This window comes from Miniopterus schreibersii, assembly GCF_964146895.1.
Source record: "Miniopterus schreibersii genome assembly, chromosome: 13".
Classification (NCBI taxonomy): domain Eukaryota; kingdom Metazoa; phylum Chordata; class Mammalia; order Chiroptera; family Miniopteridae; genus Miniopterus; species Miniopterus schreibersii.
In genome coordinates, this window is record NC_138113.1 from 39,089,198 (window position 1) to 39,116,375 (window position 27,178).

The 27,178-nt window shown below is 38.6% G+C and overlaps 1 protein-coding gene across 5 annotated transcripts; it reads right to left on the reverse strand.

Moving 5' to 3' along the window:
• Positions 1-346: 346 nt before the first annotated feature.
• On the reverse strand, positions 347-26,146 carry LOC308566111 (uncharacterized protein C2orf42). 5 transcript variants are annotated; one of them, XM_081156122.1, is made up of 11 exons: positions 26,081-26,122; positions 22,564-22,697; positions 22,426-22,478; positions 20,937-21,772; positions 18,610-18,720; positions 16,873-16,977; positions 15,149-15,253; positions 11,250-11,357; positions 9,536-9,636; positions 8,012-8,174; positions 347-1,829 (listed from the first exon to the last, which is right to left on the reverse strand). In XM_081156122.1, exons 4-11 carry the CDS (start codon positions 21,757-21,759, stop codon positions 1,621-1,623), a joined length of 1,725 nt encoding a protein of 574 aa, XP_081012248.1. In that variant the 5' UTR covers positions 21,760-21,772; positions 22,426-22,478; positions 22,564-22,697; positions 26,081-26,122; the 3' UTR covers positions 347-1,620. The 5 variants fall into 5 exon arrangements, with proteins under 5 accessions (XP_081012248.1, XP_081012249.1, XP_081012245.1 ...); XM_081156123.1 differs by having other exon boundaries at positions 25,160-26,086; XM_081156119.1 differs by having other exon boundaries at positions 22,426-22,697; positions 26,081-26,146.
• Positions 26,147-27,178: the final 1,032 nt, after the last annotated feature.

The window sequence follows — 27,178 nt, forward strand, 5'->3', positions numbered from 1 at the left end:
CTCAGCCCCCTACACACACACACACACACACACCCCACCCCCTCAAATAAGGCCAATTCCATTTCTTGGGAGTTTTTGCCCTTTGGGTCAGGGAGAGTACAGCAGTAGGTTCTGCTCTAATGTGGAAGCCATACCTCCAGGCATGTCAGGAGCCAGAATCTTACCAGAAGCTCCACAAAAGCAGAGATGGATTAGACGGAGCCTGGCTAACTACACCTCAGCTCTAACTCAGTTGGTTGTCCAGCCCTCTTTTAGTGTCTATGAACTAATCAGTCATTCCTATTTCTGCCTAAACTGATGAGAGTTGCATTTTTGTTACTTGCAATCAAAATAAAACCAAGAGACTACTTCATATGGATTTTTCTTGTCTTCCCAAGGTCAATGAATTATAAGGAATTTATACAAAACAATGTAATAAAGTGGAAAGAATCTGCACTTTGAAGTAAAACAAAACATTATTTATAATGTTGTTTCCAGCGATACTTAACCTCAGAGAGGCTGTTCCTTTAACTTTATAAAAGAAGGGGTAATACTTAAAACTCAAAGAATAATGAAGACTAAATGAGAAAAATAAGTAGGAATGCAAAAAAAAGTACCTGGCACATAGTAGGCATATAGGAAAATGTTCATTCCCTTTTCTCCTTGAAAATAGACTTCTACTTCTCTGTCTTTCATGTCTCCATTCTGTGGTCAATGAACTCAGAAGTAGGAATTGAATTTTACCAGATGTTAAACTTTTTAGAGAATAAAGAAGGAAATAAGTATCAAGTGAATAAGCAATTACAAGCATTAGTTTGACCTGTCAATACTCCCTTGACACCTGGACCTATTTTTCCTATTTCACCATCACCTAAATTCCCCCAAAAGGTTCATAATTTTAATTAATTTTTTAACCCTCACCTGAGGATATTTTTTCCATTGCTTTTCAGAGAGTGGAAGGGTAGGGGGAGAGAGAGAAACATCGATGTGAGAGACACATTGACTAGTTGCCTCCTGCACATGCCCTGTCGTCAGGGATTGAGCCTGCAACTGAGGTACGTGACCTTGGCCAGAATCGAACCTGGGACCCTTCAGTCTGTAGGCTGATGCTTTAATCACTGAACTAAACCAGCTAGGGAAAAAGGTTCATAATTTTAAAATCAGGCCAACATGAGGTACAATTTGGAAAAATTAGTGACACTGTGCTTTATTTGATAATAGAACAAAAGGGCATGACTGGAACTCTGCCAGGATGGTCCTTAACATTCTTCCTAACAAGGGTGTTATTAACTTTCCAACATTGTTAGTGTAAGGTGGAGTTTTGCTAACTACTTCAAAGGTTGAAACAAACTCTAAAGGTGAATCCTTTAAAATGGAAAATGAGCTGGTTTTCTTTTTGTTCCTTTAAACACTCTAGCCAGAAATACCACCCCATCTATAATGACGACTATACACAGCACCAAAAAGGCTATTTACAAGGAGAGTTTTTCTTCAACAGAATTCACTTGGATGTGTTAAGAAATTGCATCTTAGCTAAAAGCAGTTCACTAAGGAACAGACCATCTAAGTACCTAACTAGTATTTAAAGTTGTCAAGGGGTGGGGATGTGCAAATTTAGCAGCAAAAGACTCTTGTTTTGTCTCAAGGGAAAGTGATGGTGGTCAGAGGGGCCAGTTCCAAGGGCTGGTCCAAGGGGGGCCGCTGGTCTTGGTACTCTGCCACATGCCCGTTCCGGTGGTGACCGTACTCAAACTTGATCCGCAGCTCACCAATCTTGGATTGGGGAAGGATATCTGGGATCCACTCGATGATGAAAGGGGTTGGCTCCTTTTGATCTGGGGAAGTGTTGCCTGAAGACAAAAAAAAAAAAGAAAAGAACAAGAAAGGAACACTGATTAGTAAAATTCCAAAATCTGAGTCTGGATAGATCTTGCTCTGTTCAGTAATAAAAAAGGAAAGGAAAAAGAAGTTAAAAAAAGAAAACTATATGAGAAAAAAAGAACAGGGAAAAACAACAAGAACCAAGGGAAGGCAAAAGCAAATACTGCTGTATCTGTCCAAAAGAAAATTTCAGGGAACTGTGTGGCATCCTTGTATAAAATAAGACCCAGACTTTATGAAAACAGGACCAAAAGAATCATAACGTGAGCCCAGACTGAGAGGAAAAGACAGCTAGATGAGATTAAAAGGAAGACCAGTAAGAAAAGGTTGCTTCAGCCCGGCTGAGCGTGGCTCAGCAGTTGAGTGTCAACCTAGGATCCAGGAGATCACGTTCGATTCCCAGTCAGGGCACATGCCCGGGTTGCGGGCTTGATCCCCAGTTGGGCAGGAGGCAGCCAATCAATGACTCTCTCATCATTGATGTTTCTCTCTCTCTCTCTCCTTCTCCCTTCCTCTCTCTGAAATCAATAAAGATATATTTAAAATAACAAAAAAAAGAAAAGGTAGTTTCAACCCTGGGTCGGTGACTCAGTTAGTTGGAGTGTCGTCCTGTACACCAAAAGGTTGTGGGTTTGATTTCCAGTCAGGGCACATACCTAGGTTTTGAGTTTGATTCCATTAGGATGCATACGGGAGGCGACCGATTGATGTTTTTCTCTCTCATGGATGTTTCTCTCTCTTTCAAATCAATTTTTAAAAAAATAAAAAATAAAGGTCATTTCAAGAAAACTAAAAGAAAATAGAATTAAAATCTGTGTGGTTCTAAAATGTATTACAAATCCTTAATAACCAAAAGAATGTGGTACTGGCGTATGTCTAGACAGATTAAAAGAACAACACAGAAAGATCCAAAGTGGACACAAATAGAATAGACATTTAGTATAAGGTAAAGGCAAAATTTTCATTTAGTAAAAGAAATACAAGCAGGTGTTTCTTATAAGTGGTGTGCATCAAGCAGATAACTAGAAGAAAATAAAAGGTGGCAGAATCTTATCACATACCTTACATCAAAGTAAATTAGAGGATCAAAGACTTAAACATGAAAAATTTAGTAAAGAATGCTTTTAAGAAATATAAAACACCAGCAGAATTTAATAATGTGGTAACATCTTCAAAACTATGGAGACAATTAAGCACAGAAAACATAGTCCATTTAGCAAACCAGAAAACAAAACAAGAAGACAGAAGACCAACTATATCAATTATAATGAAGAGAATAAATTATTAAAATTGGAGAAAAATCAAAACCAACTATATAATATTGATAATAGATTCAACTAAGACAAAGTGTCACAAAAAAAGTTAAAAGTAAAAGGATGGCAAACAGAAAAATGAAAAAAGAAGACTGGTGTCACTGTTGTAAAACTGGACAAAAAATTTTAGGACAAAATTTATTTTTACACTGACAAAGTATTGCCATAGACTGAATGTATACTCCCAAAATTTAAAACCTAATCCCCAATGTGATGGTATTTGGAGGTGGGACTTTTGGCAGGTGATTAGGTCATGAGGGTGGAGCCCTGAAGAATGAGTGCCCTTATAAAAGAGACCCTACAGAGAGCCTTCACCCTTTTGTCACGTTGAGGACACAGTGAAAAGACTGCCATCTATAAATCAGGAAGTCAGCCCTCACCAGACATCAAACTGGCTAATGCCTTGATCTTGGACTTCCCAGCCTCCAGAACTATCAGAAATAAATTTCTGTTGTTTATAAGCCACCCAATTTGTGACATTTTGTTATAGCAGCCTGTATGGACTAAGAAAAGTATACAATTTACATTGACAATGTGAAGATTAATAAAAAGAAACCTCATTTAAACTGGAGTTGGAAGAGCCTAAAGGGGGAGCTCTCAGGGCTTTACCACTCATTGTCAATTACCCCAAACAGGAAAAGATTACTTTCCATCTCTAACAGGAAGATGTGTTTCTATTCTACTACTCCAGCACCAAGAAGGATCTTAACACCTGGCAACCACTCAGGCAATGAAAGACTGTTACAGTTCAGCTAATGAAAAGACATTACATGTCAAACTCCCAGTTTTCTCCAATGGACTCTAGTTTACAACAATCCTCTTTGAACAAACCCCTTTCCTCTGTAAAAGAACAGTTCCTCCCCTTTGTTCTCTGGACTTACACATGGTTTGCCATTAGGCTGCATGTCATGAACTACAATCCTTTGCTGTTGCCAAATAAACCCATTTTGCTGGAGAAATATCTGACTTTAAGGTCAATACGACACCTGTATCGATGTGCCAAAAACACTGTATTACAATATTTAAATACAATAAAGCAAAGACTTTTAGAAATATATCATTAAAAAAGATATATAATAGTAGCCTGGCCGGCGAGGCTCAGCCGTTGAGCAGTGACTTATGATCCAGGAGATCTCAGTTCTATTCCTGGTCAGGGAACACGCCTGGGTTGCAGGCTTGGTCCCCAGAGGTGGCATGCAGAAGGCAGCCAATCAATGACTCTCATCACTGATGTTTCTATCTCTCTCTCCCTCTCCCTTCCTTTCTCTGAAACCAGTCAAGATATATTGATAAACAAAAACATAATTGTAATAAGAAATTGTTTCATGTCCTTCAGTCTTTGGTAGATCAAAGAGACAATAAGTGAAGATGAAGACTTAAATAATAAAATTATATGACTCATTTTAAAGTTATGTAAGACTTTATATTAGATAAATAGCATCTTTGCTAACACAAATTCATATAGCAGGTTAGAGAGAAAATATTTCTAAATTCCTAAAAAAATAGAAATTAAAAAGGCAGAATATAATTAAAACAGAAATTTAAATCTTTTTTTAAATAAGTTTTTATTTTTATTTATTTTATTTTTGTTATTTGAAAGTATAATTATGAGTTTTGGGTTTTTTTTTATCTTTATTGTTGAATGTGTTACAGGTGTCCCATTCCCCCCCCCATTGGCCCCCTCCACTTTGCTCCCACCCCCTCCCATTATTGTGTGTCCATGGATTATACAGATATGCATATAACTTCTTTGGTTAATATCTTCCCACTCCCCCTTCCCTCTTCCCTCTGAGATACAACAGTCTGTTGCATGATTCAATGTCTCTGGGTCTGTTTTGTCTTTCAGATTATTTTGTTCATTAGCTTCTTCTTAAAGAAGACCCTTCAACATTTCAGGTAATACTGGTTTGGTGGTGATGTACTCCTTTAGCTTTTTCTTATCTGTGAAGCTCTTTATCTTTCAGTTCTAAATGATAGCTTTGCTGGGTAGAGCAATCTTGCTTATAGGTTCTTGCTTTTCATCACTTTGAATATTTCTTGCCACTCCCTTCTGGCCTGCAAAGTTTCTGTTGAGAAACTTTTTAAAATATATCTTTATTGCCCAGCAGGGCATGGCTCAGTGGTTGAGCATTGATCTAGGATCCAGGAGATACCAGTTCAATTCCTGGTCAGGGCACATGCCCAGGTTGCAGGCTCAATCCCCAGTAGGGGGCAAGCAGGAGGCAGCCGATCAGTGACTCTCTCATCATTTAATATATCTTTACTGATTTCAGAGAGAGGAAGGAAAAGGAAGAGAGAGAGAGAAACATCAATGATGAAAGATAGTCATTGATCGGCAGCTCCATACTGGGGATTGAGTCTGCAATCCCGGCATGTGCCTCGACTGGGAATTGAACTGTGATCTCCTAGTACACTGGCTGACACTCAACCACTGAGCCACGCTGGCTGGGCAAAACAGAAATTTAGAACAACTGGATAAACACAAAAGCCAATTCTTTGAAAAAGACCATAGAACAGACAAAATTCTGATAGAGTGTATAACTTCAGAGTTAGAACAGATTTTAAAAGTTATGTGCCTAGGTTGCAGGTTTGATCTCTGGTCGGGCATGTCTAGGAAGCAACCAATTAATGTATCTCTTTCTTTCACATCGATGTTTCTCTCTCTCTCTTTCTCCCTTCCTCCCCCTCTAAAATCAATAAAGTCTGGGAAAAAAGTGAGGAAATAAATTTCCTTAAAAAATAAACAAATAGCCGGCCGGGCATGGCTCAGCGGTTGAGCGTCGACCTAGGATCCAGGCGATCAAGGTTCGATTCTCGGTCAGAGCACATGCCCGCGTTGTGGGCTCAATCAATGACTCTCTCATCACTGATGTTTCTATCTCTCTCTCTCTCCTTCTCCTTTCCTCTCTCTGAAATCAATAAAGATATATTTAAAAAAAAAAAAAGTTTATTTAAAAAACAAATTAAAAAAAAATAAACAAATAGCCCTATCCTGTTTGGCTCAGTGGTTAGAGCTTCGGCCCACGGACTGAAGGGTCCCAGGTTCGATTCTGGCCAAGGGCATGTACCTAGGCTGCAGACTCAATCCCTGGCCCCAGTCCACCTGTGAGCGGGAAGCAACCAATCGATGTTTCTTTCTCTCTCTTTCTCTTTCTCTCTCTCTCTCTCTCTTCCACTCTCTCTGAAAAAGCAATGGAAAAAATATCCTTGGGTGAGGATTAAAAAATAATAATAAAATAAATAAAGTTATGTTATAATCATCTACACTAAAAATTATTAAAATGTACACTGTTGACCATATACAAGTAGACAGCCAGATAGTTCCCAGTAAAATGAGTTTATTAGGAAATAACAAAGAATTGCAGTCAGATGGGGTACCACAGTAAGCCCAGAGAAATAAAGGAGAGGGTTGCTCTTTGAAAGACTTGAGAGGGGCTATTGTAAATGAAGAATCCATTGGAGGAAACTGAAAGTTCAAAGTATAATGACTTTTCATTGGCTGCCTTTCCAATCTCCATTGACTAAGCTGCTACTGGGCAAGGAGGAATCTATTTTTCCTCCTGCTTAGTAGTAAACTAGTTTCACTTCCTGTCTATTGAAGATGCAAAATACCTCGTTTCCTCTTGGGGTCAGTAGTGTGCATTGAGTGACGTGCATAAGAATTCTCTCTCTAGCCTCCTGACTCCATTTTAAATGAAGTTATTATTTATTAATTTTCACAACATAATTTAAATTTGAGATCAAAAGAGATGAACCCTGGGGAAAATATAAACTATCAAAATTGATTCCAAAAAAGATATAAACAAACCATGAATATAAATGTAAATCAGAAAAAGCTGAAAGACTTTAGAGAATTACCTGCAAGAAAGGGTTAGGTCCAGAAAATAATGTTTTTAAACATTTATGGAATGGATATCTCCTAACTATTTAATTTTTCCCCAAACTTTCCAAAATCATTTTCTATATAACTTTTACCAAAATCCAAAAAAATATAGCCTCCAAAAAAGAAAATTATAGGCAATTATCACTATGAATAGATAATAAAAAACCCTAAATAAAACACCAGCAAAATGTCTGAAACAACTTAAAGGACTGATTAGTGTGAGGTACTTTAATGAATGAATTTTATGCAGCTGTTAAAAATGTTGTATTCACAATAGTCAAAAGGTTGAAGCAACCCAGGTGTCCATCAACAGATGAATGGATAAACAAAAAGGAAAGAAATTTTGACATTTGCTACCATATGGATGTTGACAACATTATGCTAACTGAAATAAGCCAGTTACAAAAACACAAATATTGTCTGATTCTATTTACATGAGGTACCTAGAACAGTCAAATTCAAAGAGAAAAAGAGTAGAATGGTGGTTGCCAGGGGCTAGGAGGAGGCAGAGTGGGCAGTTAGTGTTTAAAGGGTATAATTACAGTTGAGAAAGATGAAAAAGTTCTGGAGATTGATGGTGGTGATGGTTGCACAACAATGTGAATGTATTTAATGTCACAGAACTTAAAAATGGTTACAGTTGTGGCTCAGTTGGTTGAGCATTGTCCCATGCACCAAAGGGTCACTGGTCCGATTCTCAGTCAGGGCACATGCCTAGGTTGCGGGCTTGATCCCCAGTAGGGGGCATGCAGGAGGCAGCTGATTGTATTACTCCTATAATTTTATTTTTAAAGCCCTGGCTCAAATGAAGCAAAATACCTTATTGTATGATTACCTTTTACAAGATGAGTAAACGTTCCTTCTTTTTTTAAGGTCAAGATCCAAAATCTAGGATAATGTTTGCACATAGCTGTCTTCACAGGAAGAGGCACTATTGAAACCACCAATCACTTACCAACTTTGAGAAAAGTTTTTAGTTCCAAGGGCCGCAGCACTGGTTGCTTTTCTATACGACCGTAGGTTTCTGCTATGCTCTCTACTTCCACTTTAGGGCATTTAAACAGCTCGTAAGTCCCATCCCTGTTCTGGATAAAACTTCGGGTGATTTCCAAGGGCATCTGGACATGGAGACAATACCAAGAAAGGTGAGAAAGAAAAACTTTCAAAGTAGACAAACACTTGGATGAGAATAGATCTTTAATGTATTCACTGTTCCTTATTAAGGACATTCAAATTAATTAAATCTTCCCCTTGTATTCTCTTTTTTCTCCCCCTTGCATTTTCAACTAAATTCTGTCAACAAATCTGCCTTGCATTCCTTACACCATTCATGGCTTGGCTTTCTTTTTATCTATATAACTTTAATTTGAACCCCAGCCAAACATCTTCATGGCTACATGACCACTACTGGCACAGACCTGCTCTAAAATTGGTTTTTTCCCTTCCCCTACTTCTCTGCTAGAACATTTTCCTAAAAACTCTATTGATAGCACCTACAGCTGACCTCACCATCCTGTGTGCTTCACACCATCCTTGGGACTGAGCCAGACAGAACTTGAACTGAATTTTGTCTTTGCCACTAAACAGCAGGGTGAGCTTCTCAAAGCCTGTTTCTCATCTGCAAAATACATGAATGAGGTGATACAGGTAAATAACGCCCAACAGATAGAAGCTCAATGATTATTAACTCTTTTCCCTCACTTGACTTTGCTCTCGGTTGCTCAGTGTCTCCCTAAACATCACTTGTTCTAGGCTAGAAGGTGCCTCTGATATCTTGCATTTAAGGAAGTTCCTCAAATGTCTTTATTGCTAACATAGGCCTTTTATTCTTCTTCCGAACATAACAGCTACCAAGCAATTTATTCTTCTGAACATAACAATGTCTTGAAATTAAGCTCCTCTTAACACATCAAATCACATTATACTGAATCTTCTATAATAATCCATTATTGTAAGAAGGGAAAATCCTCAAATTTTCAGGGTCTGCTGGAAAAAAGTGTTTAAAAATATCTAATATTTCCCTTGAAAAAGAACACCAACTAAGGGTCATTTTTCTAATGAGAACTAAATTGCAGTTTGGGAAGGAGTGTTTAATTGTGCGGGGCCCACTAATTTCACAAATAGTATATCATCTCAAATTATTTATATATTTTTTAGCTGCCTGCCAGTTAATCTAGGGCTCACCATAGCTAGTAGGAGATCATGATTTAATTTATAGAAAAAATCATTCCTGTTTTCTAATCCCAAATGCAAAGAAAAAAAGACTCCAATTTAAGATACTTTTTCAAGCTCTAGGGAATACCCATTAAAATTAGAGTCAGCATTATAAAGCCATGAATATTTCTGAATAATCTCTTAATATGAAAAAAAGAATTCTCTTTGGTGTCTTGTAACTCAAGGAGCTGGTAGAAACACACTTCCCACACTTGCTTCCCTCTCTTCGCTCTGCCCTCCCACTATTGTAGAAATAAACTCTTACCTCAGGAGTATCTAAGATTTGTTTAACTTGCAGGATATTAGTGATATGCCAGGTATACTTGGAAAAGGTTCCCAGTGGCAAGGCATCTTTTCGAACAAAAGCTTCAATGTAAAAAGGGAACGAAATTAGCCTACCAAAAAATAACAATCTCTTTCAGTATTTGTTACCCAGTTTCCAGACATTTCAGTGCAGTGCCATTCTTTCCTTATAGATTCTCAGCACATTTAAAAGAGAAAATCTAGAGGCAAATATATAATAGGGTTTGATGTAAATGTAACAAATCAAGTGATAAAAATTTCTGCTATATAACATCTCTCTCTGATGCTTCTTTGAGATGCTACTTATTTCTAGTACCTTAAAAACTTGTTTCTTTGTTTGGTGAATCTACATGCACAGGATTCCATTATAAAACAGCTTCTAGCCCCGGCCGGTGTGGCACAATGGCTAAGAATGTTGGCCTGTGCACCAGAGGGTTGAGGGTTTCATTCCGGTCAAGAGCACGTGCCAGGGTTGCAGGCCCAGTACCCACCTCTGGTCAGGGCACATGTGGGAGGCAACCAATCAATGTGTCTCTCTCACATTAATGTTTCTATCTCTCTCTCCGACCCCCCCCTTCCCTCTCCCTTCCACTCTCTCTAAAAAATCAATGGAAAAAATATCCTCACTCCTCAAGTAAGGATTAAAAAACCCCCTACAAAAACAACAAAACAACAACAAACGCCCCCAGCTTCTACATCTCTTATAACTTTAGATATATCAGAGGTCAAATCATAGTCCTTAAAATAATTACACGGAGTTTAAGTCTGCTAACATGGTTGCCGCTCCATTGTCCTGCCTGCAGGATTATAAAGGGGTTCCACTGAAAGTGCAAAACTAGCTAAGGGATGGGTTAAAATTAATATATTAGGCCTAAAGTTTAAAATGAAAGAAAGAATCAACACTGCTTCAAAAGTCAGGTAGGTAAGCTGTGAAGACAAAGATTTCCATGGCCCTAAACATAGTGATTCATTCGCAGCTTGTATTATTCAAAAACAGAATTAAACCTCAAACAGCCCCATAGTCCCTATTATATCATCAAATAACAATTTGCTGAAGAAATAGCACTGATTTCTAGCTCTAGTTACTCTTGGGCTATTGCCACCAAGCAATCCTTTCTTCCTCCTTTTCTCTCCCTTATTTCCTTATACTTCCCAATAAGTATGTTGAAATGTCTAGTAGAAAGATGTTATATAAAACCAAGAAATAAGTACCAAAATAATGTAACGATAGTGTTCCAAGCCTAAGAATAACTCTAAAAATGAAATCTTCCTTTGTCAAAAATTGGAAATCACAAAAAACAAGTTTTAGTTTTTGATACATACTGTAATATGCTTCCAAGAAGCCAGCCCAAATGATTGGAGCCTGCAATGCTTTTGTTGAAATTGATTCATATCTAGAAAACATCAAACTTCTTGGTGGGCACCTTCACTGCACTTCATTGTTGTTCTTTTGCCAAGTTTGTGCTTTCTGAATTGTCCCATTAACTTGCACTGGAGTAAGTACAGGGTCACACTGAAGAGTGTGATTATTATTCCAAGAGCTGACTGGCTAAGGCTTCATGAGCTCAGCATCTGGCTAAAAGTCCTACTCCTAAAAATTTCACACCATTTTTCTAAACATAATTCTCTCCAGGCAAGACATTTGCTGCTGTTCCTGACATAAAAAAATCCCATACCTGTGGTGGAATTAGGAAGCCGTTTTTTTGTACTTCCAATAGATATTCTCTGTTGTAGGGCATCAAAAAAGGACTGAGGAATGTGGAACACCAGTGGCTCTGGTTTGCCTTTAGGAAATAAGAAGAAACTCATTCAGTTAAAACAGACCAACTTCTTGTGCCAGAAATCTGAGAGTTCCTTAGGCAGAGGCACAGTTTCTTCAACTAAATGTGTAACGTTGAAACTATGTTCATTTGCACTCTGCAGTGATTATACTTATGAAAGTATCTGGCAGCTTTGTGCAGTGAATTAATGTTATACGAATTACCTATTTTGTCATAGTATTTAAGTCATAATGTCACTTCAGAATTTAGTTCTGTAGGATTTAAAAAATATATTTTTTAATTGATTTTTAGAGAGAGAGGAAGAGAGAGAGAGAAACATCGATTGGCTGCCTCCTGCATGCCCCTTACCAGGGACTGAGCCCACAACCTGGGCATGTGCCCTGACCTGGAATTGAACCAGCAACTTTTTGGTACACGGGACAAAGCCCAACCAACTGAGCAACATGGCCCAGGGGTGTAGGATTTTTTTTTAATGTATAATTTGGGTAGTTTTAATTGGTAAAAAATGTAATTGTGATTTAATACTGCATAGTGTTTTGGGTATTTTTATATATATAAAGGTTTTATGAGCCAAAAAACTACTTCAAAGTAAAAAAAAAACAAACTCACTTAAAGAAACTCATGTACACAACAAAGGGGAAAAAAATGTAAAGAAACTCAATGGACTTTCTTATGTGTAGAGAGAGGTGGAAGAAATGGAATTGAAGGACAGTAATGACTAAAAATGCTTTATAAAAAGATTTTCTTATACAGAGGCAAAAAGAAGGTTTTCATTGACCTTTATGAGTTAAACACTGTCACCAGCCCTACTCTTTTTTTTTTTTTAAATCCTCACCTGAGGATATTTTTTTCCATTGCTTTTCAGAGAGAGTGGAAGGGAGAGAGAAAGAGACAGTGAGAGAGACACATTGACTGGTTGCTTCCCACACACATCCTAACTAGGGCCGGGTCTGAGCCTGCAAAGAGGTACGTGCCTTTGGCCGGAATCAAACCCAGGAGGACCCTTCAGTCTGCAGAACAACACTCTAACCACTGAGCCAAACTGGGTAGGGCAATCAGCCCTACTCTTGATCCCTTGAAATCATAAAAAATATAGCAGACCCTTGTTATCCACCAAGGATAGCTTTTGAATCCCCAATTTTGTAAACACCACCATGACACAGATATTTTCCTTGAAAGAGTATATGAAGTAAGATGAGAACAATGAAGCAGAGTTGAGAAGGCAAACTTGATTCACTCCTGCTTACTATCCCCAGGCACTTGCTATATTCATTCATGTCTAATCAAAGTACATACATGCTCTCCCTCAGATGATTTGGATGAAGAATGCCAAAGACCGCAAAATTAGGACACTATCCAATAAACACCAGTCTTTCTCTCTGAATATGATCTCAGGCAGATAAAATGTTTGCAAATACTTAAAAAACCTTTTAAAGAAACTTACAAGACACTAGGTCAACAAAAGTCAACAGAGTGTTCAAAGTAGTAGTCGAAAGAGTTCTGAGTTTTTCTTAAAAAACTGTGTCCAGTGCCCTAGTCAGTTTGGCTCAGTGGTTAAGAGCATCAGCCCATGGACTGAAGCATCCCGAGTTCCATTCTGGCCAAGGGCATGTACCTTGGCTGCAGGTTTAATCCCTGGCCCAGGTTAGGGCTCATGTGGGAAGCAACCAATCGATGTGTCTCTCTCATATCAAGGTTTCTCTCTTTCTCTCTCTGCCGCTTCCAGTCTCTCTGAAAAGCAATGGAAAAAATATCCTCGGGTGAGGGTTTAAAAAACAAAAAGCAAACCAAAAAAAGCTGTGTCCAAAGAGCTACCTAGTCCCAGCAAAGGGAAAACATCCAGAACCACGTGGATAAATATGCAACTCAAAGAATGTCTCTTAAAGGAAGACTCTCAAAGACAGCTCAGATGTTTTTTTGGAACAAAGGTCAAGTGAAGGAAGATTAAAATGAAAGATCTTCTAGAATTCCATAGAGAGAGACTTTATGTTCTTTCAATTGATTTTGCCCTCTTTATTGAATGCAGAATCTCAGTGACAAAACTGTCACTCCTTTTGAAGCACTAAAATAGTAATATCTGGGTAGTTTAGAGAAGTCACCAGATGAAAGACTTTTAAAATCTTTCTTCTTGAAATTAGAATATGGGCTACATATGAGATCATAACAGCTCTAAAAGAAGTGCTAGCCCAGCTGGGCATGGCTCAGTGGTTGAGCATCAACCTAGGATCCAGGAGATCGGGGTTTGATCCCGAGTCAGGGGGCGTGCAGGGGCAGCAGATCAATGACAACTCTCTCATCATTGATGTTTCTATCTCTCTCTCTCCCTCTCTTTACCTCTCTCTGAAATCAATAAAGGTATATTTAAAAATAAATAAATAAATAAATAAATAAATAAATAAATAAATAAATAAATAAAGTGCTAATTCAGCAGAACTCAGCTGATGTGAGGCTACAGCTTAGGCTTACAAATTAATCTTGAAAAGCCCTCATAAAAGAGACAGACTCACAGTCCAGGAGATGGTGACTTGGACAAAGGTGATGGTAATGAAGATGGTGAGGGGGTGGTACAGGAATAAGATGGAAAAGGATCACAGTGTATAGTATAGCTTACATTGTCAATGTTCTATTTTCTGTTCTGGGATGTGGGTTACTAGGTATTTATTATATTATTTCAAACAATAAATAAAATCTTTAAAGGAAAACATAGATTCTCTGTTTAACCTTCCTTAGTTTATTTTCTAAAAACTTCTGAAGTTTTATTTTTTTCTGAATTAATATAAACAAGCATGACCTCCATCTCAAGACCTCCATTCTTGTGCCTTTCCTCAACATAAAGTCATAACTGTTCTAATCCTTCAACACTCATCTTCTTTTACTGAGTATCTGCTATCAGGCTACTATTCAGTTTGGAGTACATTTTATTTTTAAAATGATATCCATAAACTGCAATATAATCATCAAAGAACATCAAAATGATATGAGATCTGTAAATATGCCATGAGGAATATGTGAAGACCTAAGGTGTAACACTTAGAAAAGGGAAGACCTGTCAAGCAGGGCAATGGATGTGTGTGCAGTAGCAGGGCTGTTTTTCAGAAACAGGAACAGACCTATTCCATGTGGCTAGAGTACAGAACAAGAACCAATAGGAAGTATTATAAGCAAACATGTCCACTTAGCATGAGGAAGAACTTCCTCACACCTATCACTGTCCAACAATGTTATGAACTACCTTGGAAAGCAGTGAGCTCCTCATCACTGGACAAAGCCTGGAAAACCATCTGTCAAAGATGCTTTTAAAGCAATGGGAAAGGACTGGCTGGATGGTCCACCTCTGAAATTGCTGAGGTTCCATGAGTCTATATATCATACCTAGCCTGTGTTCTCCAATATTCTGTAGCATGTCTATGTAATATTATGTAACTTTTTGTCTCACATGTTTAGATTTTCTCTAAACTTTCTGCCCTCTTGCTTCAATTATAAGTTTGAGAGTTACAACGATCTTCTAAGGCTCTGATATATCCTTCACCAAACACCCCTCCCCCCAGGTCAAAGCTATCTACCCTAAGCTTTATTATTTGCTGTGTTTTTCCTCTTCCATTTCTAAATTCATTTTGCTGATCCTGCATTGAAATAAAGTATTACTTTCTTTCACTTAGAATTCTACTTTTTGTGGCCCAATGTACTCTGGAGTCAAGCCCACTTACTTTTCCTACCAAAACAGAGAACTCTAGCACAATTACTTTAATTTCTCCTACTTGCAGCAAGAGCCCAGTTGCGGGACTAATACTTACCATCAAACTGATAGTGCATGGTTTGATGGATGCGTTCTGTGACACTGGCCAGCCAGTCTTGGAAAGATAAGGTCACTTGTGCCTCATCTAACAGCTGACCGCAGACTACGAAAAACAAAAAAAGCTTTAGTAACTTATTTTTTCTTACAAAATAAACAGTTAATTGAAGTTTGAAAAGTTAAGGAGTTTGTACAGATAAAAGAACAAGAAGCTGAAATTCAAAGAAATTAAGTGAAATGGAAGATTCTAGGATTTTTTTTTTTAAGAATCCATTTAGGAAAAAAGAAATGAAAAGCTCTGAGATACTAATAGGTTCACGATTAGTAACCACAGGAAGTCTGCAGCCTTTCAACACTAAACTGCACATTGAAGAATGGCTTTGTATAATGGCTGTTTTAGAGATCTATAAATTGGCCCTATTTCTGATTAACATTTCTCTATTCACAGAGACATTCTATTCTATTTCTTCTCCTGAAATGTCTTCACATGTCTGAAGTACATTCTCTTCTACAGAGAGATACCAATGCCATAACTACTATCCATTTGAAATTAAAATTCTCATAGGTAAATGCATACAGTGATAATTTAGATTAAAAGCTATTTTCTTTCTTCTTTGTGTCAAAGGAAGTGATGAAAATTTGTTGAAAATCTTAGACCTGATACAGTTGATCTGTTTATTTATTGCCTTCCAAAGACATTTATTCCTGGAATGTGTAAGTTCTTAATTAGTTCATTAAGATTTGGTCTTATTTTATATTTATGTATTGGTCTTCCAAATCAGAGTATGAGGGCAGGATGATGTATAGTTTTTAATCACCCAGCCATATTATATGACCAACAATATCATAGCAAGTATTCAATAAATACTACCAAAATCGAACTAAACTATTTTTCCAGAATGTATAAAAAGTTTAAGAAAAGGTTGATTCCTCAAATGTCTAAGATTAATTATTCTCGCTAGAAAAGTGATATATATAAATATATGTTATGTTCAAATTAAGTCATTCTGTCTTCATAAATTCAGAATGATAATCATGCTATTGTTTTTAGGTATGTTTTCAAACTTTACTAACTGCAGAGAACAGACTATATTTGCCTTTGTCAACAAATATTTATCACTGAATAATTATAAAACGTATTTCTTCTTTAACTTTAAATATCCATATTTTTGTAGGAAAAATCCTACAAAATACCTCTGCCAAAATATGTCAGTAATTTTTGTTCCATGTTATTTAAAGATATAATTTGTTCTTTTTGTTTGTTTGTTTTCTGTTTTGTTAATCCTCACCCGAGGATATTTTTACCATTGAGTTTTAGAGAGAGTGGAAGGGAGGAAGAACGAGAGAGAGGGAGGGAGAGAGAGAGAGAAACATTGATGTGAGAGAGACACATCAATTGGCTGCCTTCCACATGCACTCTGACCAGGGTGGGGATTGAACCTGCAACCCAGGTACATGCCCTTTACCTCTGGAAATCGAACCTGCAACCATCTGGTGCAAGGGCTGGTGCTCTAACCACTGAGCAACACTGGCCAGGGCTGCAGTTTGGTTTTGAGCATAATTTGAGACCAGTGGGACAGAACAGACTTCAGCCTCAGTGCCTACTAGTGTTTATCTTAGCATTCCTTGGGGTACACCATGCAACATTTTTTTGGATTTACTGCTTTTACCTTCTTTCAGATGATTTTCCACCTTTTTAGCCTATTGTGAAGCAGGGAAACTTACCCTGCCTTTTTAATGAAGAAGCAACCACAGGTTTCTTCAGGCCACTTTTCCTTAGATTACTGCTCACTGTGTCTTGAGGCAACAGTGAACTGTTGATCTGTGCACCTAAACCATAAATCATTATAGTGTTTAATAACATGTCTGTAGAACATAAATAGATTCTGTATTAATTTCTGAAAAATCTAAAACATAAAAAGTTTTTGATAATTTCTAAATTAGCATTAGCCTTTATATATAACATTTTAAGTTTCTGAAGCTCTTTGTAGGAAACTGGGGGGAACCAGAAGTAAAAGGAAGAAAAAAAATTCACCCACTGCTCCCACCTCTCAGACAATCACTATTAATTTCCTGGTGAACTATCTTCCATTTTTTCTATGAATAGACTATTTTGCTGGTTTTTGTGATTTTAAGTAGCTGTAATTTTACCAGGACTGTGAGATTTAGTAAAAAAAAATTTTAATTTCAAACAAAGGAATTTTTAATGTAAGTATGTTCCAAATATTGCAAGAGAGATGCATATACTAAAAAATTATTCAACTGTTTATCTGAAAGTCAAGTTTGAGCATTTGTACTTTATCTGGCTACCTGAGTGACCTAAACATTTCTCCAAATTCTACATAATCATTTCTAATGGTTGTCTGATAGTCTAGCAGGTGGTTTTATCATGGTTCATTTAACTATCCCTAGTGGTTGGCCCTTAGTTGTTTCTAATTTTTCAATATTATGAATAACCATAAAATGAGCATCTCTAGACAAAATGCTTTTCCTGTACCAAGGATTGTTTCCTTAAAAATGATTATTTAGAAGTGGACTCCTGCATCAAAGGGTAAGATCTTTATTTTTTGAACTTCAGTTTTTCCTGGGAAAGACCAATAAGTAGACATTTAACAACAATCTCTGCTCTACATTGCTGCCAGAATTATCTCTTACAAACATGAAAATGATGTCACTTTGTTTCTCCACCTTTCTCCAACTTCCCAGCACCAAAACTCCTGTGCATGATCACCTGACCCACCTCTAGCAATACTCCCTATACTCATAATCATAGCAATTTACACTAGCCATGACAGAGAGCCCGAATTTCACCTTTACCTGTGGTCTCATCATTTTAAAAAGCTTTGCTAATTTGGTAGCAAAAAGTATCTTATTTTAATTTTGTATTTCTAAAATTTTTGCATTTCTCTGTTCACTAGTGAGTTTGTAGTTTGGTCCACATTTGTGGACCAGGTAATTTGTTCTCTGTATTTAGAGTCTATGTCTTTTGATACTTATCTACTAGGATAATTCAGCATTTTCATATTGATTTGTAAGAGTCATTAACTGACAATGGTATTATTTTAGTTAAACACACACACACATATATATTTATGTATATATATAAATGTATATTCCTACATTAGTGTGGAAAAGATAATGAATTATTGTCACAAGTTACTCTATGGATGAAAACCTCATAACATTGTCCTAAGGCAGGTTAAGGTGTAAGACTAGTCTGACTGTTTAGGGGATGAACAAACATATTCAATAATAAGAGCTGAGTTTGATTCGTTCTTATATTTAGTCAGTAAAACCAATACTTAAATTGACTGGACAAAGAATCATTAATGAAGGGTAAAACTTTTTCAGGAAAAAAACCACCATAAAAACTGTTTCTTGTAATTGCTGAGATTTAGTGAAACAAGTAAAACAATCTCTAAAGACAACACCATCAAACCAACCAACTAAACAGCTTCTCACCAGGTACTTCCTCCTTCTTCCTCTTCTTCGCCTTAGACGGAGGAGACTCACAAGCTGATACTGTTGATTCTGAAGGGCAGCCCAACTGGGGCACAATAATCTCTTTAAGACCTAAAATATAACAGATTTCTAAATTATTACTACTATCCAAGAGGAAGTATCAACCTCTACTTAGAGAAAAATTAATTTATAAAAACCCAAATCCCCAAACAATGGAGTGATTGCCAGCATTAAAATAAGTTCCTTTGAAATGCAAATCAAACAAGGACATACTGCCTCACACCTGTTAGAATGGCTATTACCAATAATACAAGAAATAACAAGTATTGGAGAGGACATGGAGAAAAAAGAACCCTCATACACTGCCGGTGGGAATGAAAACTGAAACAGCCACTATAGAAAACAGTATGGAGGTTCCTCAAAAAATTAAGAATAGAGCTACCATATTACCCAGCAATCCCTCTTTTGGGTATCTACCCAAATAAATTGAAAACATTTATTCATAAAGATATATGTACCCCTATGCTCATTGCAGCAATATTCACAGTAGCCAAGACATGGAAGCAATCTAAGCATCCTTCAAAAGATGACTGGATAAAGAAGACATGGTACATATATACAATGGAATACTACTCAGCCATAAGAAAGATTAAAATACTGACATTTGTGACAGCATGAATGGATCTTGAGAATAACATGCTAAACAAAATGAGTCAGATGGAAAAAGACAAAAAGCATATGACTTTACTCATATGTGGGATATGAAACAAAAAGCAACAAACAGCCCGGCTGGGTGTGGCTCAGGAGTTGAGCATTGACCTAGGATCCAGGAAATTGTGGTTTGATTCCCAGTCAGGGCACATGCAGGGCTGCGGGCTCAATCCTCAACTGGGGGCGTGCAGGAGGCAGCCAATCATTGACGACTCTCTCATCATTGCTGTTTCTCTCTCTCGCTCCCTCCCTCCCTCTCCCTTCCTCTCTCTAAAGTCAATAAAGATATATTTAAAAAAAAAAAAAAAAAAAGGCAACAAAAAAAACAAAACAGCCCTGGCCAGTTTTGCTCAGTGGTTAGAGCTTTGGACTGTGGACCAAAGTGTCGTGGGTTCGATTCCCAGTCAAGGGGATGTTCAAGTTCAATCCCTGGTCCTGGTCCGAGCACGTGTGGGAGGCAACCAATCAATGTCTCTCTCTCTCTCATGTTGATGTTTCTCTCTCCCTCTCCCTTCCACTCTCTCTAAAAATCAATGAAAAAAAATATCCTCCGGTGAGGATTAAAAAGAACAACAACAAACAAACAAACTCATAGACACAGGCAACAGTTTGAAGGTTAACAGATGGTAAAGGGGTGGAAGGATGATGAAGAGGGTAAAGGGGGTCAAATATATATGAGAGACTAGACAATGGGTGGTGAGCACACAATGCAATATACAGATGACATATCATAGAATTATATACTTGAAACTTATATGTTGTTACTAACAAATGTCATCCCAATAAATTTAATTTTAAAAAAAGATTGTGGATCTGCAAAAAAAAAAAAGTTTCTTTAAAGGACAGCCAAAAACATGTTTTTGTTCGTACAACGTTAACTTGATAGACAGCTCAACAGAGAAATGTAAAACTAAAAAGTTGGGAGCTGCTGCCAACTAAAGATTAATAAGAAATAAAAATAGCACTGGCCCATGTGGGTTAGTTGGTTGGAACGTCATCCTATGTACCAGAAGGTAGAAGGTTCAATCCCTGGTTGGGGCGAGTATGGGAGGCAATCTATCAATGTATCTCTCTCACATAGATGTTTCTTTCTCTCTCTCCTTTTCTCCCACTCTTAAAAAAAAAAAAAAAAAGTTCATTACCTTAAAAAAAAAAGGAAATGAAAATAAAAAGTATCTACAAGGTAAAAATATGTTAACAACAAAAGACTTGCTTCAGAAACTTTAAAGGTTTTCTTTTGAGCAAGGTACTTGTTTTCTCTATCTTCAAAGACAAGAAACAAGCAAACAAGTCAAAATAAAAGGGAATTTTTTTGTTCTTTGTTTTTATTAACATACGGCATCTGTAGAAGGGTAAAAAAGTGAAAGCAAGGCTAACTTTACTAGATTCATTGTCTCAATGAAAATGTCCAAGTCTCTTGATCATTAATTCAACCAACCAACCAACCAACCAATCAACTTTTATGCAAGTGCTGACTGGGATTAAAAGAAGAAATGCTTTTCATTTGAATTATCTAGCAACTGCTTCTGAAGCTTGCTAGGACAATTTCCAAATGCCGACAGTGGAACTCTTTCATTGTCATTTTAGAAAAACAGTGTGTCAATCATACCACCTACCGCTGGAATCAAAATTTAGGAAGTCTGAGAATTCCTGAGCCAATGTTTCATCACTGGCAAAGGCACAGATGCAAGCAAAGAAATGAATGCATCTCTGTGCTGCCTCATCCTTGGAGGCATTCGACTTGTGCGATTTCAGAGTCTGGCAGGAGCAGAAGAAACGGCGCTCAGGCAAGCTTTTGGCACTGATTTTCTGCACAAAGGATGTATGCAAGTACCCCAAACTATGCTTCTGGCTTGCCTTGCATTTCACCACCAAAATGTTTTTAGTAATTCTCTGTACAAGGGGACCTGTGGGTTCTGTGGCCAACTGCCAGATGGTTTGCTTGGTTTCTGAGGAGGCCTGCATTGCATTCAGGACTGAGCTCTTCAGAGTCAGAGGGGTGGCCTCTGCCTGGCAGTTCACTGCCAACTTGATGTGCTGGCATTGGTTTTCCACAACACCCTGGGTGGAAGCTTTCAGGCAGGCGGGGACATAACACCGTCCAGAGCTCAGCTGAGTGATGATCGTCCCATCTACTGTCTGGATTGTAGTCTCTGAAACACCTAGCTCCACAAAGCATCGGTAATCAGGGCCCCGGTCTCTTTGCCGCACTGAGTAGACCTGCAGATCAGAGCCAGTTATGATTTTGACAGCTTCAACACTAGGCTGCTTCCGTGCACCATAGCGGAATATGGTTCCACATGTCTTGTTCTTACAGCTCAGTCCCCGGGTTCCATTATATGTGCCACATCGGGGACACTTTCTAATTCCTCTCAATGTGGCCTTTCCCAAATCAGATAAGAAAGCTGGGACTTTAGTCCTCAGAGAGTTTGGTTCCATTTTTCATAGGCCCCTAGAAAAGACAATAAACCCATCAGCATGAATACACACACACGCAGTTAAAATATCTTATGATATTCAGCCCTGGCCAGTGTGGCTCAGTGGTGGAGCACTGGCCCATGCACTGAAAGGTCTAGGGTTCGATTCCAGCCAGGGGGGCATGTACCTTTGTTGAAGGCTCGATCCCTGGCCCAGGCATGTGCAGAAGGCAATCAATTGATGTGTCTCTCTTACATTGATGTCTGTCTGTCTGTCTCTCTCTCCCGCCCCCGTCCTATCCACTCTCTCTAAAAATCAACAGAAAAAATATCCTCCAGCGAGGATTTACAATACAAAAAAATCACTTACGATATTTAGTACAGAAAGTGAGACATAAAGAAGCTATCTACTATTTTCAAATTGCACCCTCAAACACAACATCAATTGAAACCCTCAAACAAAACAAAAGTGGAGGAAACAGTGCATTTCATATCTCTATGTATTTTTTAAAATCCTACTGTAACAACTAAAGCATTTCTCTAGGTTCAATCCTGTCCTATACAACGACCTAGATTTAGTTAACCTATCTTTACATGCACAGATGTTTAACTTGAGCAAGGACTGGAGAATGGGAAAGGTTAGTTCTTTCCCTTCCACCCTTCCTCATAACACCCAGCCCAATCTTACCTGTTTCAGCTGCCAGAGCATCCAGAAAACAGTGTGACCTAAATTGATAAGACCTAAAAAGATGTTTCATTAGTTTGTGATGATCACAGAGGACAGGTGAAGACATAATCATTTACAGAGTAAATGTTACTGCTTAACTCAAAGTCTTCTGAAGTTTGGACTCCACAGTGTAACAATGCAGACATTCTACATTTTCCTTCTTGGCCAGTCAATGGCAAAGCTCCTGCCCAATGTTTCACAAAGAAGATTCCCTATGTGGAAATGTTGGCAGTCTATAAATAAAACAAGAAAAAATGATAAAGTTATGCAAAGAGAGAATGATTCTTTCCTCTCAGAATAGAAATCTAAGTATTTCACAAATATTTGAGAAATATTTGACAGAAATTGTTATGGAAATTATTGTTTTATATTTCTAATTGCAAGAAAACAGTGCTAATGGCATTACACAGAGAGTTGTCAAGAACACTTAGAGCCATGGTATATAATCAGTCAAAAACTCATCCTTCCTAATACTAATGCCTTACATTTTTAGAGCGCTTTATGCTTTTCTAAGTGCTTTCCCATTCATAATTTTATTTGAACCTCACAATATTAGTCTCTTATTTAAGCCAAACAACAACCCTTCTTCAGATGAAAATTTAAAAGTTAAGTAACTTGCCTGAGGTCACCCAGGAAAATTAGCTATGCAGTTTACACTAACCTTGTGTCTGTTAAGAGTATAAATCTCTGCTTTTGATTTCCCTCCATTAGGAACATTTTCAAACATATAAAAAAGTACAATTATACAGTGAACCTCCATGTACTCACTCACTAGATTCTACAATTAACATTTTACTGTGTTTGCTTTATTACATATGTTTATCCATCCCCCTTGCCATCCATCAATCCCTTCTACTTTGACGCATTTCAAAGTAAGTTACAGACATCAGTTCAGCATGCATGTTATTAACTAGTTCAGTATTTTAAATGCTTTTTTTTAAAAAGTAATCTGCTTGTGATTTAGAAATAGGCTGTTAGCATTGCTTTTCCCCATTTCCCTCCATATCTTCTATAGTCCACTGATTAACAAAGTGAAAGGTACAAATAAGTCTAAGAATGCCCATCTTTTCACTGGTGCTATGAATTAATCCCCTAACTGTGATATTTGCTTGCTGAGTATCCACTGAGTGAATAAAGTTTTCTGAAATATGGTCTATAGCAGGGTTTCTCCACCTTGGCACTACTGACATTTAGGCCTGGATAATTTTTGGTTGTTAGAGGGGTATCCTATGCATTGCAGGATATTTAGTAGTATCTCTGAGCTCCACCCACTAGATACTAATAGCAATCAACACCTCCTCCTCAAGTTGTAAAAAAACAAAAATGTCTCCAGATACTCCTAAATGTCCTCCAGTGGGCTAACATCGCTCATTAAAAGCTACTGATCTAGAGACATTAACCTGTTTACACAGCATTTCCTTCCTAGGTCAATAAATTTCTTTAGCAAGTATCCTCATTCAGCTAAACATGGGCTCTTAGGAGAGAATGTAGTTCCAAAAGTAAAAAGATGGAGGATTTCGTTGGCCCTTTACCACCAATTATCTCTGAGGCTAAGACTTTTAACTTTTGAGCTTCAGGTTGTTTTTCATTTGCAAACTAGAAAAAACATTAATATATATGAAAGAGCTTAGCTAAAAACTACACTGATATGATTTAACATACCATTAAAGTGGAAAAAAGAACTTTGCTTATTAAGAAACTGGTTTGCCATACATGTGGAGCCTTAAGGTGCTGCAGTTTTTAGCATCATCATTAGAATTCCACTCTTTCCTCTTATTTTTCTCTTTTACTTTTTTTTTTAAAAAATACATCTTTATTGGTTTCAGAGAGAGGAAGGGAGAGATAGAAACATTAATGATGAGACAGTCGTCATCAATCAGCTGCCTCCTGCACGCCCCTGACTGGGGATTGAGCCTGCAACCCCGGCATGTGCCCTGACCGGGAATCGAACCTCGATCTCCTGGATCCTAGGTCGTGCTCAACTGCTGAACCATGCCCAGCCAGGCTCTTTTACTTTTTTGATCATGGTCTGTAGAGGGCAATTTGTTAGTATCTTTCAAAATTGCAAATGCACATTTCTTTTTAAAAAAACTTTTAATTTTGAAGTAATTTTAGGTTCATGGAAAACGTACAAAGATAATACAGAGGGTTCCTGTATACTCTTCACTCAACTTTCCCAACTGTTAACATCTTAACAACCCTGGGACATTTGCCAAAACTAAGGGTTTGGTTTGGTTTGATTTTAGAGAGGAAGGGAGCGGGTGAGAGAGAAACATCAATTGGTGCTGCGGCCACCACTCCAACCAAACAAGCGACACTGGCCAGGGCAAAACTAAGGTTTGAACATTGGTACCAACACTATTTACTATAGACTTTATTTGGATTTCAGCAGTTTTTCCACTAATGCCCTTTTTAATTTTTTTTAAAAAGTTTACTTTTTTTACTCATGTATTGCTCACCATTGTGGACGAAAAAGGGTCACACACTAAACCTTACAAGCTCAGGGGAAGCTGCATGGCAGGCCTTACAAAATCAGAGACTAAAGTAACCACATAGAATGGTCTGAAATGTAAAATTCCTAACTAAAAACGAATCATGGCTGTAGTTATGTCCTAGGCCAGTATCTTCCTTGACAAAGGTCAATCTTTATCTTAACTGAGCCTATTATTTTTTTTTGCATCTACATATAGCATACCTTTGGAATAGCGGGGTAATTTCCTTTTTACAGACCCCTCAGGGTAACAACCTGTCACAGCAGCAGGAGACCAGAGCCCCTCATTGTTACTGTTATCACGTTAACTATCCTGTACCTCCCTTTGTAAAAGTGTCTGCTTTATCCAACCCCGGAGATTTCCCCCTTTGCTTTCTCCCACCTTCCTAATCTATCACCAATGGGTTTCATGGAACGCCCTTATGTCTTCATCTTTGATTCTAACATATAAAATAAGGTGCAAAACTGTTACTCTCTAGAGCACTTTTTCAATCCATTGAGATTTTGCTTCCCGGAAACTGTCAGTTTGGATCAAATAAACATACAAATTCTTACAGGTTTGGATGTTTCTTACATTACACCATGAACCTGTGAAGAAATTGACTCAGAGAAAGTAATGCTGTGATGAACGTCTCATAGCCCCCAGACAGTCTAAGGTGAGTTGGGAGCTGCTGGATTCCTTGACAAACCACAAATGAGAGGAAGGGGCGGGCCTAGACGCCAGAACTCCCAACTCCCGGTCCAGGCTGTTTCCTTCAGCCCTGCGCGGCCTCGGAAGGACGCAGACCGGCCAGTGGAGAAACGCGAAACGTGTCTGGCAAAGAGGCCTTCCACACTGGTACCCCCCGCCTCGATTCCAGGACCCAGCACGCCCCCCGCCCCACCGAGGCCTGCTTCCCGGCATCCTCCCCGAGCGAGGGCTCACTTCCGGTTCTAAGTAGGCCCAAGCAGAAGCAAAGCCTGGGGGGCACCCTGCTCCTAGGACACGCTCTGCCTTGGGATTCCAGGCTCCACACCCGTTCCACCGCCGCCCCCGCTTTCTGTGAACACGGCCCCTTACCTGCCCTGTGCCCCCCACCCCGCACCCCGCGGCCCTAGGGCCCCAACGCTGACGACCGCCCTCACCTCCTCTCTCTTCGCCTGCCGCGGTCTTTTACAAACGCGGCCAAACTGTTCGCTGTAACGACAGTCGTTATTGGCCAGGGCCGCCCACGCGCGGCGAGGGCCCGCCCACCTCGGCTCGCGTTGTCTGATGGGAGTTGAAGTTCGTTCCTGCTGGAGGAGGCTGAGACCGGCTGAGGGGCGCCGTAGGGGAGGACAATGTGCGCCGACCTGGGGAGTTCGCTCAGGTTCTTCTCTGGGGCGGGAGTGTTTCCTGACGACCCTGCTGGTTCCGAAGGCACCGACGCAGCTCTAGGGCTGGTCATGACTGTCTCAGGTCTGAGAGAGTCCTGTTTCTGGATAGAGTTCCATTGGTAATAATGAAAAAATCGCATAAGATTTTCTACGTTATTAGCAGATGTCCCTTGCAACTTAGCGTTTTGTCAAAGGAGGTCTTGTGCACCGAAGTATGCGCTGTTTATATCACTTCTGTGTTTATATCAAGTTATCTTTTTCTCCATTAACTACAGTCTGATACATTAACATTTTCCGTTATAATGAGTTGAAATCGGCTTCCTGTGCCCTAGTTCTGGTCCTTGGCGTCACACAGAATGAATCTAAATGCTTTATGTTTGTGACTGAAGACAGCTCCTGAGTGCAGTGTGTTAATGGTGAGGCTGTGTATGTTGATTTCCTGCAACTTTGGCCCCCGTCCTGCTACTTACTGGTGATAGCGCTGTGGACAGGATGCCTGGGAAAATGGTTCTATTCCTTCAGGACTAAGGTTTGTTATGTTGTTTCTTAAACTGGAGGTAAGGGAGAAGGGCACACTTTTTCTCGTAGTTTTTCCCCCAATTTTGTCTTTCTGTTTCAATTATAAGTTTTTAAAATGATCGTCAGCATATCCGGGACCATCTGGATAATGATCTTCTAACAATACTGTGGGGTTTCAATGCCTGGTTGTGTTTGTGATTGTATTGGTGCCGAGTGGTTATCTACAGTATTTGTTCTCAACTGGGAGCACTGCTACTGGCATCTAGTGAGTAGATGCCATGGATGTTGTTAAAGATCCTATAATATACAGGACAGCCCTCACAACAAAGAATTAATTATCTGGCCCCA

What these genes read in the sequence shown, in the direction of transcription:
- LOC308566111 (XM_081156119.1), bottom strand. Translation starts at nt 21,759, where the DNA reads ATGGAACCAAACTCTCTGAGGACTAAAGTCCCAGCTTTCTTATCTGAT. An exon ending in CCTAAATTTTGATTCCAGCG is followed by an intron (nt 18,721 to 20,936) that starts GTAGGTGGTATG and finishes GTTATATTTTAG; the next exon opens with GTCTTAAAGAGATTATTGTG. An exon ending in AAATCTTAGATACTCCTGAG is followed by an intron (nt 8,175 to 9,535) that starts GTAAGAGTTTAT and finishes CTCCATGTCCAG; the next exon opens with ATGCCCTTGGAAATCACCCG.